We start from the raw sequence: 11,169 nt of genomic DNA, 5'->3' as shown, positions 1-11,169 counted from the left end.
AACGCAAAATAACAAAAAATAAAGAATAATAGAATAAATTTCGAAACAGAAAGAAAGAATACATTTTGAATAAATATTATCAAATATTACCGAGATATACTCACACTTGATTCTTTGAAAAGCTTCTTTTGTGTGCAGTTTGAGAAGTGAAAGAAAGTGAAAGAAAGTTTTTCTCCCCTTACTTTATTTTTTAAACACAAATTAGCTACAACACTAAAAAGTACTTGCAACATGAAATTACCAATATCTATAAACTCAGCGTACATCAGTTCCATACTATGCGATGGAACTATGTCAAACTACATTGTTCCTTTAAAAAAAATAAATTTTGTAATATTTTTTTAAACTACTTTGAATAATCATAATTTCTTACAGTGTAATCCTCTGTTGGGCTATACTGGGTCCTGACATTAAGACAAATGTTACAGGTTATATGTAACACCAACCTGAACTCTCAGTGTAACTTGTTGGTGAGTTACAACGTGACTTAATGTAACTGCTCAATGCCAGTAGATGGCCTTCTCCAGCATACTTCTCTAGAAGAAAACCTCCAGGGGCATAAGAAAGCCCACGGGACTGACCAGACTAGAGAAATCCCCATATCCCTATGAGAGAAATGATCACCAGTGTCCTTAAACTTTAAATACTTTAAATTTTAAATCGTACTTTAAATCTTATAATGGCCAATACCACTGGATGCGACCACTGATGGGATCCAAAGAAATGTGACTAGCACATTTACTTAAGTACTTTCCTAAAGTCCAGTTCTAATGTACATGAGTTATGTTGCTTTCTCATTCTTCTCTACTTTATTTTTCATGCAAATATTTGTATTCCATTCTACTTATATTAAGTAAATGATCACTTACTGTGTTACTGATAAACTGCAACCCAGCAATATGTAAGTCATTAAAATCATCAGTTCTTTTTTTTTTCATTTCCCCCCCACTTGCAAAACATTTTCCAACAAAAACTTGTATTTGAACCTATTTTTATTTAATAAACCTATAAGACACATGACAAAATCGTGTCCAGTATACCTATTTCCTGTGCACCCCTTGACTTGTTCTTGGTCCAGTGCCACCCAACTGATAAAACCCTGGAAACGCCCCTTATCACAACCCGTAACAGGTCCAACCAAACTCAAAGAAGCCACACACTGAACTGCAGGACTCACCATGCAAGACCTCCCCGAAGGTTTCTTTGTCCATGCCTCACGGATCAGGCCTGCAACATTATTTTCTGTTAGTTTTGATTTTGCAGCTGATCGACGTTTAAAAAAGAAAAAAAAATACTTCGTTTTTTTTCTTATTTGAATTTATAGGTGCAACTCAAGATACCCAAGAACACCTTACAAGCAATTGCATGCTAGAATCACCATATGAATAAAATAACAGTTTAAAAAAACCCCACCAAGCACAGGGCTGCTTGATTAGGGCGGATGGTGGATATGAACTACCTTCAACCTGAGGTATACATATAAAGGACACCTTGCAGATTGCTATTATAGGACTTCTTTTCCACTAGAGCAAAACTTCAAGAGCTGTCCAAAGCAACGATCAAGATTTATGTTTCACTTCTCCAGCTGATTGATATTCAGCTGATCTATATTTCATCCAGTAGAGGGCTCCCTGCTGATGTGAGCATTACTTACTATGACAGCTTGAAGACAGGGTTGGAAAAACCACCTTATATGATATTTGCATAAAACAGCTAGTTTAACCAAATAGGAAGAAAAAGAAGCAAAAGAAGAATTAGCTTTAAGGCTGCGTTTTCATTAAACCTTCAGATCAATATCACTTTAAACGCGTCCTGCTAGCTTTAATAGCAAAAATCTCACAGCAGAAGCAAAAATTATAATCACATAGGAGATAAGGCCCGTGTGTACATTTTCAAGGCAAGGAATACTAACAAAAAAATACAACAACTGCATAATGCATCCAAGCCACACTTGCTTGAAAATTAAAAAGAAAAATCGCATACATACACACACACACACACACACACACACACACACACACACACACACACACACACACACACACACACACACACACGCTCCTCCTGCACACAAAACCAGCCCAAGAAGCCAATAGAACAGAAAGAGCAGGGGGTCTTGGAGGAGATTTGCATGGCACCCTCTCCCCGGACCCACAGACGTCCAGGTTTGCAGACGTCACTGGTCGATGATCTTTGTTTTCTCTCCACCTCTCGGAGGAGGAATACAAGTTTATCATCCAGCCCGGGACGGGACGGTCTCCTCTGCCTTTTGCTCCTCTTCTTCCTCCGTCTGTCGCCTTGCACTCGGCTATTCCTCCTGTATGGTGGATATCCTGCTCAACACTTCTTTCTTGGATGATATGGGGGATCATTCAAAAAGTAAGATTATTCCCTTTCTAATCCCCTTTATTTTGTGCGTGCGAGGGGGTTTATTTGGACTTTTATGTCATTGACGCTGTTTAGACGCCTGGGTTTGATGATTAATCTCTTAATAATATTCAAGGCTTGCAGGAAATTCCTAAAAATTTGCAAGAGATCCGTTCACAAAGCCTGTTCACACCTCACCTTTAACATAACTGGGCTATAAAAAACGTGTGTGGTGGTCATATTTTTTTAAACCCACGTCGTTATGCTTGGGGATATTTTTAGCTCCTGTGGCCTAATTATAATTATTCAGCAATATTCTTGGAATGAACCTACAAGCTTGATGTGATATGTACGCAATAGTTTCTCTTCTTAAGCTTGGCGTGGGTTTGAAGGGATGTCGTGAGGATTAAAAGAGCACATACGATCTTGCATTATTGCATTCCCACTTCACAGAGAAGTCAGGAATCGCAATGTGTGTGGGCTGTGGAAGTCAGATACACGACCAGTACATCCTGAGAGTGTCCCCGGACCTGGAGTGGCACGCAGCCTGCCTCAAGTGTGCAGAGTGCAACCAGCATCTGGACGAGACCTGCACTTGCTTCGTCCGAGACGGAAAGACTTACTGTAAAAGAGATTATGCAAGGTAGTAAGTCAGCAGAGTTTTCTGGATTTTCTTTTTTCCTTTTCTATTTTTTAAAGAAACCGTTAAAAATACTGGTTATTTTTTATTTATTTTTTAAAGGATGAGGCAAAAATGATAAGTCCATCATGATGGGCTATATTAATTGCAAATGCACAGGTTAATTAAAGCCCAGAGCTCAGTCTGATTTGAGTTATAGACATTCGGGGCTTAAAATTATTGTCCCTGCCCAGTTAAACTAGTGCTCGTTTTGTTAGGATCATGAAGTGAGACCAGCATCAGATTTAAGTCCAAATAAATAATACGAAATATACGGAATTAATGCATGGGACCAACACATCTCCGTGATCCTCTGCAGGTTATTTGGCATCAAATGTGCAAAGTGTAACATGGGCTTCTGTAGCAGCGACCTGGTGATGAGAGCCCGGGACAATGTGTATCACATGGAGTGCTTTCGGTGCTCGGTGTGCAGCCGACACCTCCTGCCGGGGGACGAGTTCTCCCTGCGGGACGACGAGCTGCTGTGCCGGGCGGACCACGGCTTGATGATGGAGAGGGCCTCAGCAGGGAGCCCGCTGAGCCCGGGGAACATTCACAACAGACCGCTACACATCTCAGGTACAAGCTGGCTTATTGTTTACATACCAGGCACATTATTATTATTATTATTATTATTATTATTATTATTATTATTATTATTATTATTATTATTATTATTATTATTATTATTATTATTTGTATGTATCTATTAACCGGTTATGTGTATATACACCAAATCTATTTTTGACACATTCACTATTTCACGATTAATAGGCCTCCATATTTAAATTGATTGTGTTGATACCATTGGAGTATATTTGACCGTTTACAGTGATACCTGTAATAAGACATGGGGTATTTGTATTTTTTAAAGGCTTGTCTACTTTTGCCCCTTAAATAAAACATGCAGTTATTTAGTTTAACTTTTAAATTTTCCGTCTCCTTAGATCCAGTTTCGGTCCGGCACCCTCCACATCACCGGAACCACGTCCACAAGCCGTCCGAGAAGACCACCAGAGTGCGGACGGTGCTCAACGAGAAGCAGCTCCACACACTGCGGACCTGCTACAATGCCAATCCGAGACCGGACGCTCTGATGAAGGAGCAGCTGGTGGAGATGACCGGCCTGAGCCCCAGGGTGATCCGCGTCTGGTTTCAGAACAAGCGCTGCAAAGACAAGAAGAAGTCCATCCTGATGAAACAGCTTCAGCAGCAGCAGCACAACGACAAAACCGTGAGTAAACGAGGGTTTCAGTTGCAAATAATCTGACGTTTCAACACCTACAAACACAAGTCTACTTTGTAACTACTGCGCAGCAGCTTATCGTGGCGACTTTCATTTAAAGCAGGACAACTGAAGCCCAGTAATAACACGAAAAGGCAGTGCTGATGCTTATGACTAATGTATAACAATAACAAATTCATAGAAACGCTGATAATAAAAAAAAATGACAAAAAGGGGGGAAAGTCACAAATAAAATCATTTAAAATAAGTGTATCTTATTTTACGGAATTGTAAAGGAAATGTAAATTAAACTAAAAAAAATAATAACAATAATAATAAAGCTTTGAAACACGGAAACCGCTCCATATACTGCTATTTTGCAAGTTAAAATTATTATTATTATTATTATTATTATTATTATTATTATTATACGTGGATATTTCCTGCATTTTAGTTTGTTATTTTTTAAAGCGTATGAGCTGCATTTTATTTATTTCCATTACGTTTTAGCTATTTGTTTATACGATAAGCTATAAGCTAAAAACAAACAAACAAACAATGCGCCCCCCCCAAAAAAAATAAATAAATAAATAAAACCCCAACAAAAAAACCCCAAAACATAATAATGCAAAACGTAACAAAGGAAATAAACTAATAATTTAAACACATTGAGATTGGAAGGTTTTACTCGGCAAACAGCGCACTAACCTTTATCCCAGCTTTATCCATCCGCTGACTAACGCATATTTGATTGAACTGAATATTTTGTATTTTTTTAATCTCTCTCATAGAATCTGCAGGGCCTGACAGGCACACCTCTGGTGGCAGGCAGTCCTATCCGCCACGACAACACCGTGCAGGGGAATCCTGTGGAGGTGCAGTCCTACCAGCCTCCATGGAAAACCCTCAGCGACTTCGCCCTGCAGACCGATCTCGACCAGCCTGCTTTCCAACAACTGGTGGGATTGAACGTCATAAATTATACTCAAAATGTTGAACTGGCATGAAGGGTGCTGCTTACATACATGCGCAGACAGGGGGAGGGTAAGAGCGAGACCTTAGTGATGAAAGACATTTATATAAAATTCACAGTTATAAATGGCTTTATCCATCAGATTGGAGACATTTAAACGCAAAATGCATGTTTTGTGTGTATCAAGTCACTTGATCTGGCGGTCATCTTATCGAAGATGGGGATTCGTGAGATTATGCGAGGAATTTGGGCCTATAGTTTTAAATGGATTCATTTCATACTTTTAAGTTTTTAAAAGAAAAAAAACCCTCTCTGTGTGTGTATATAAAGATATATTTAAATGCTCCATTCACACATGTTGAAGTCTCCCTAATGTGGTCTTGTTAAAAATGTAAGACATTTCTCTGCTGAATTGAATATTTCCCCCTTTTGGCAGGTGTCTTTCTCTGAAGCGGGCTCTCTGGGGAACTCCTCGGGGAGTGATGTGACCTCTCTGTCGTCTCAGTTGCCGGACACTCCGAACAGTATGGTGCCGAGTCCCGTGGACACGTGAGGAAGTACCGGGATCAGCTGGAGGCACCGAGCTGCAGGACTGCGCAAAAACCCTCAGTGACATTCAAAGAACGAATATAACAGCCAGGATGGATTTTGCTGGAGGATCATTTCATTCAAGTCCCCTTTGGAGGATTTGAGGTCTGACTGTTCCCTGTACATCTAGGTATCTGATCCCACTCTCCTGCCCCATGACACTTCGGCAGGACACGCAGCTGTTCATGGACATTCTGGTTTTCGAGCTATATATGGGACACCTTGCCTCCACAACGCCCACACCTGAACTGAACACAACGGGAATATATGGTGGGATTTAAACACGGGAGCCTGCTCTGGACGTCCGAACGCTAATGCTTACAGTATGTTTTAAAGGGGAAAAAAAATACAAGCTGTGTAGATGTGCATGATTTCCACGTTCACTATCGACTATTGTAAATTATTGAAACAGATTAAGAGTGAGGTGCGTGCTGTTCGCGGTTCCTCCAGAAAAAAATAAGTTATTATTATTTATTATTGAAGGCAGACATGGCTGGACTTAACAATAAAGGGACTGATTATTGCATGCAAAATCCATTTGTTCCATAAGCATTCAGAAGATTTTAATTATGGTCAGTGAAAATAAATCAGTTTTATGGGAAATGAAATGACAGCGCATCTGCTGCTTATAAAGCGTGACTTTGTTTAAAGTGGGAATTGATCTGGAAAAGCTCAGGGAAAAAAAGTGGTGCAAAAAAGAGAGAAAAACTCACACTCCTTCGGCCAGTTCAATCTTTCAGTTTTACACATGTTCTTGTTTCTAGAGGTGCAAACCTCCACATCGTGAGGCAGGAGCCTGCAACACCGAATCTGCTTATATTTAGCGTTTCTGCGCCAAGTGGATCAGTGACTGATGGTTGACAATATATTATTATTAGGCATTTGGCACATGTATCACGGCTCACTGAGTGAGACACAATAGTCTGCGGCTTTTTTAATCTGACTTGATATGTTTTTATGGCTTTGAATGTTTACACTGGCTATATGAGTATTAATGCGCTCCTCAGCCTGGGGCTGAAATTTATAGCAAATTGTGCGTAATGTTATGTTCCAGTTATGGCGATAAAATGATAAAAATCGAGCTTTTTTAGGGGGAAAAGTGCAAAAAAAAAGAGAAAAAAAAGTGAACCATTACAACCATGTGAATCCCCGTGGTTAGGCTACAAGTCTAGACAGAGGACAGGCTTCGGCGGCCCCCTTATCTACATCTGGCATCACCTGCAAAGGATACGCTGAATGGGCCCACAACAAAACGCGCAGCGCTGAGGGGACTCCCAGCCTGCGGACGCATTCTGGCTTGTCTTGAGTTTATTTTCATTCCAGTAGGAATCCTGAGCGACAAATAGCCGCTGGACAAGAGAGCATACAGGTCAAGCCGTCACTGACATCCTACACCCGCTACAATTTGTCGGGGAGGAGCTTTTCTTTAAAAAAAAAATAAAAAATAAAAAAATCACTGAAGGAAACGAGATCTGATTAAAATGAACAATCCTGTTACCTGCTGGTAAATATTTAAAAGTGGCAAATTAGATACAGCAGTGGTAACTATTTATTTAATATTAAAAAAAGGCTATGGGGTGATATAACCTGTGGATTTTAACAGGGATTATCTTGTAACCGATCAGGACAACCTAAACTTGCAATGTCAAGACTGCATTTCCGCACAATGAAGTGAGTCTAACCTGTAGATTGCCGCATTTCAGTTTTTTCTTCTTGTAGTTCGATTTGGGCAGCTAGATCCAAAAAAAACCTCAATATGTCTCAACCAGTTCATATGTACCGGTACTCATGTGTCGTCAATGACAGCTCACATTGGGCATCATTATCCAACTCCATAGGAAGCCAAATTAAGGGGGGACATGGAGTTTAAATACCCCTGCTCATTGTGCACAGAAAAAAATCTGACACCACATAATCACATATATTTGTTTTATTTTTGATTACAAACTCAATAAATTATATTAATTTGTAAGTTCCTCCTAACAAAAAGTGAATGAACAGGAAAAAAAATGTGACATTTAAAAAATAGAACCTTTAACACATATCAGGAATCAAGGCAGGGCATTTTTTTAAACTGGCATTATGTAGACTACAGAACATTCTAGTAATTCACATTCAACCAAATAATGCACACACACACACACACAGTATAGAAGAAAACGTTTGGCAAATTATATATTACAGTATAAGTAAGTACTTCATGTTTAGATGGTCACTGCTGTAAGCTTTACTGTCTACAAACGGAACAAACAGAAGTAAATGGCTTATTTAGACGATAAATGAAGTAGTTGTGTGCATGTTCTCACTGAAATGTACAAATAAGACATTTTGTGCAAATTCCTCTTAAACAACAGAATGACTTTCAAGAAATCAAACTAGATGCACAAATATACAAGGCTTCTTTCTTTCTTGTACATCTGACACAGTTTGAAGAGCATATCTTTTACTCATGTGCAAAAACAAAAAAAATAGCTGAAAACATCTCCACATCTTAGTGTCTTTTCTAACGATTAATACAGTGCTTTGTCATCACGTTTGCAGCTCCATCAGTCCTCCTGCTTTTTGAGGAAAAACTGCAGCGCTGAATCCCACTGATCTCTTGGAAAGCGGCTGGACAGTTCACAGAAATCCAGTGGCTGAAAAACTGTAGACAGAAAAACAGAAATCCTTTTAAAACCCAGTGTAGAATTTCACAAAAACAAGTGGGTGCTGAAATTCTTCCCGAAGACATTTTTATTAATCCTTTTAACAAAAAAAAAGGGAAAAAAGCACATAACAAAACAGATAAAACTAATTGCAGATATGGTTTTAACCACCCCCATGATATTAAAATATTTCTACACAACTAAAAATTTACTGAACTAAACTAAAGAACTTACCCATTTTACTTGGTTTATTGTCTGAATCCTTCTCCTCTGATGCACAATCCTAAGAGAATACAGAGGCTTTAGTATCATCATACAGTGTACTGCAGATTATGCAATATGAGTAATATCTGAATCAATTAAAATAAAAAATGTTCTCGTTGCAATTTACTCAGTAAGCTAAACCACTCCGGATTAAATCGTTCCACTCTGAGGAATGTTCCTGAGGTTAACACAGAGATGAGGGCAGCGGGGCGAGACGCCATGCGTTATTGCTTTGTTTGAAAGACGTGACAATAGCTTGTCTCCCTCTGAATGGAAGTTAATCTGTGTCTAAACAGTGGAGCTTGCAGAGAGGTGAGGGGGCTTGTTGTCAGGAGGAAGATGAAGGAGACAAGCTGTTTACTGGGAGGTGAACCAGTGGCAGGTAAATCCAGTGTGAAGGAAACCGTTTGTCTTTGTAAAGCCCGGCCTGTTACTGATTCACCGGGGCCTGGATGAGCAGTCGTCAATCAGCTGATGCACAGGGGCTACCTTATGGTGTGAATGAGATTAACTGGGTGTGGATGCTCTATTTAGAAGACTGGACTCATTTATAATACTTTCCGCATTTCTGCAAATTCCTCTTCACAAGAAATCAAACAGATGCACTGATATAAGGTTCAGATGTTATGTGTGTGTATGTTTACTACTCTTATTTTGAGAAACATACAAATCACTCATACAGTTTAATCAAGCCTGCATCTCTAAGAGGAATTTATGCCCTACATGTTGGAATATACTTTACGTTTTTATACAAACACTGATGCTAAAGAGCAATTAGTGCTAAATGTATATATCCCAACACGTAGTGGTGATCAACAATTGTGTATTTAAGTGTTTTTACAAAGCACAGTACAAGTGTGACAATGTTTCTATATTTACCTGAATGAATCTGGCCAGCAGCACGCAGCTCATCTCCTGCTGCAGGATGACCTTGTTCTCAGGGTTGTTGTAGCAGGCCGAGATGAGCGAGGGAAAGAGTACTTTGATGAGGCGTGGGTGGCTAAAGTACTGGAAGGGCAGCTGACACAGTTTCTGCAGTACGCTGGGCTGGCGGCCAGATTGCACTATCACCTGGAACACACAGGGAGCGGGGGATAGTCAGTCACCGAGCCAGTCGGTGGCACTGCTGGTTGTAAATCAACGCCCTGTACACCTCCCACATGTAAATCTGCCACTAAAAACAACACACCAACAGCTATTAGGAGGAGACCTGGGGGCGGTGGGGGGCACAGCCTCCCATGACACAATCACAGGCTATAAAACAATGATGGGATGTTTTGTTGCAAAAACGGTTATAGCGGAGCTGCTGTAACATGCACGAGGGGAAGCGAGAAATGTGAAGCGATGTTATCGTTTGTGACTAAAACGTCACTTTCGAGTTTCGCGTTAAGGTCTTTAGGCAACGCGAAAGCAGGAGGGAATCCGTGAAGGAGTGAAGCTCAGGTTGAGAGGGCATTAACAGGGCAACAGGGTGGGGTGGCGTGTGAAAGGCAGGCTCCACCGACAGCTTGGCCACCCCCACTTTAAGAAATGAGCAATACCATTAATGGCATTTTCACCAGGCTGACATCCTGCTCTCCATCACAGCCAGTCATTCTTACATCCGGACCACCAGTATTAAAACCAAATCACTCGCAGCCTCATTTGATTAGAAAGGTGGCTGCTGCAAAGAGAGGGGTCTCCGGCTAATGCTCTGGTCATCGCCCCTAAGCTCGACAGGACCATCAGCACGTGGTCGAAAGCCGGGAAGGTCAGCCTGTTAAAGCCTGGCTGGAAAAACATCCCGCGTTGCTTTACAGGTACAGACTCCGCGCCAATGGAAACCAGAAGGGCAAGGAGAGGTCCACGAGTCCCAGTGACATAAATTCACAAGATTTACAAGATTTTAAAAATACTCTCTGTAATACTCTTCCATTGGTTTCTCCTTTGATAATGCACTTTGAGTTCGAGCAGCCGGATAAACAAAGCGATAATTCATTGCTTTTTATCTGTTCAAGGTGAAGGTTCTCAGAGCTGGCCTCTACAGCGGAGTTCAAAGGGACACAAAACAGTGTCATTCCCCCATCATCATTTGTTTAAAGAATCCATATGGACAGTCTGAACTTTAAGGTAACACAAGTCCTTGAAAAGGGCAGAAGCAGTGAATTTGTCAACCTGAAATGTAAGCACTGGGAGAGAGCACGCAAATCATGTGTGCACTGGTGTGTATTACTATATCACTGAAAACCTTCTCTCAGTATCCGCAACACTTTTCACTCACTTTTCTTCCCCTAAGGAATTTGGGGACCCAGACATATCAATCCATTGACGAAAGCAAAAAGTTAGGTTCTGGTTGTTTCTACATGTAGGGCTGCTTATTTTCACAGGGTCTAGATTTAGTATTTTATTGCTACTTCTTCCATTAAAGCCTACATTTTATCTTTTGTGT

At 40.4% G+C, this 11,169-nt stretch overlaps 2 protein-coding genes across 3 annotated transcripts in view; one reads left to right on the top strand and one right to left on the bottom strand.

Annotated features, from left to right (window-relative positions):
* The first annotated feature begins 2,186 nt into the window (after nucleotides 1-2,186).
* On the top strand, nucleotides 2,187-5,797 carry isl2a (ISL LIM homeobox 2a). The gene is made up of 6 exons (XM_085357427.1): nucleotides 2,187-2,379; nucleotides 2,821-3,010; nucleotides 3,366-3,625; nucleotides 3,994-4,280; nucleotides 5,063-5,230; nucleotides 5,681-5,797. The coding sequence occupies exons 1-6, from the start codon at nucleotides 2,187-2,189 to the stop codon at nucleotides 5,795-5,797; spliced, it is 1,215 nt and encodes a 404-aa protein (XP_085213553.1).
* Nucleotides 5,798-7,902: 2,105 nt separating this feature from the next.
* The window catches only part of scaper (S-phase cyclin A-associated protein in the ER), a 59,155-nt gene continuing 55,888 nt past the window's right edge, over nucleotides 7,903-11,169 (bottom strand). For both annotated transcript variants that reach the window (XM_085359223.1, XM_085359224.1), the window contains exons 29-31: nucleotides 9,621-9,812; nucleotides 8,712-8,760; nucleotides 7,903-8,476 (exon numbers count right to left, since the gene is read on the bottom strand). In XM_085359223.1, coding sequence (XP_085215349.1) covers nucleotides 8,379-8,476; nucleotides 8,712-8,760; nucleotides 9,621-9,812 — 339 coding nt within the window. In that variant the 3' untranslated portion in view covers nucleotides 7,903-8,378. The remainder of the gene's footprint in view (nucleotides 8,477-8,711; nucleotides 8,761-9,620; nucleotides 9,813-11,169) is intronic.

The sequence above is a fragment of the Diplotaxodon limnothrissa genome, linkage group LG7, assembly GCF_057381915.1.
Source record: "Diplotaxodon limnothrissa isolate DT_005_m linkage group LG7, D_limnothrissa_male_GT1.1, whole genome shotgun sequence".
NCBI lineage: Eukaryota > Metazoa > Chordata > Actinopteri > Cichliformes > Cichlidae > Diplotaxodon > Diplotaxodon limnothrissa.
This window is presented reverse-complemented; position numbering and strand designations above follow the sequence as displayed.

Excerpts from the sequence above, each read along its gene's own strand:
- isl2a (XM_085357427.1), top strand. The coding sequence starts at position 2,187 with ATGATCTTTGTTTTCTCTCCACCTCTCGGAGGAGGAATACAAGTTTAT. Across the intron at positions 3,626-3,993 it reads CAGACCGCTACACATCTCAG|ATCCAGTTTCGGTCCGGCAC; the intron begins GTACAAGCTGGC and ends CCGTCTCCTTAG. Across the intron at positions 5,231-5,680 it reads AGCCTGCTTTCCAACAACTG|GTGTCTTTCTCTGAAGCGGG; the intron begins GTGGGATTGAAC and ends CCCTTTTGGCAG.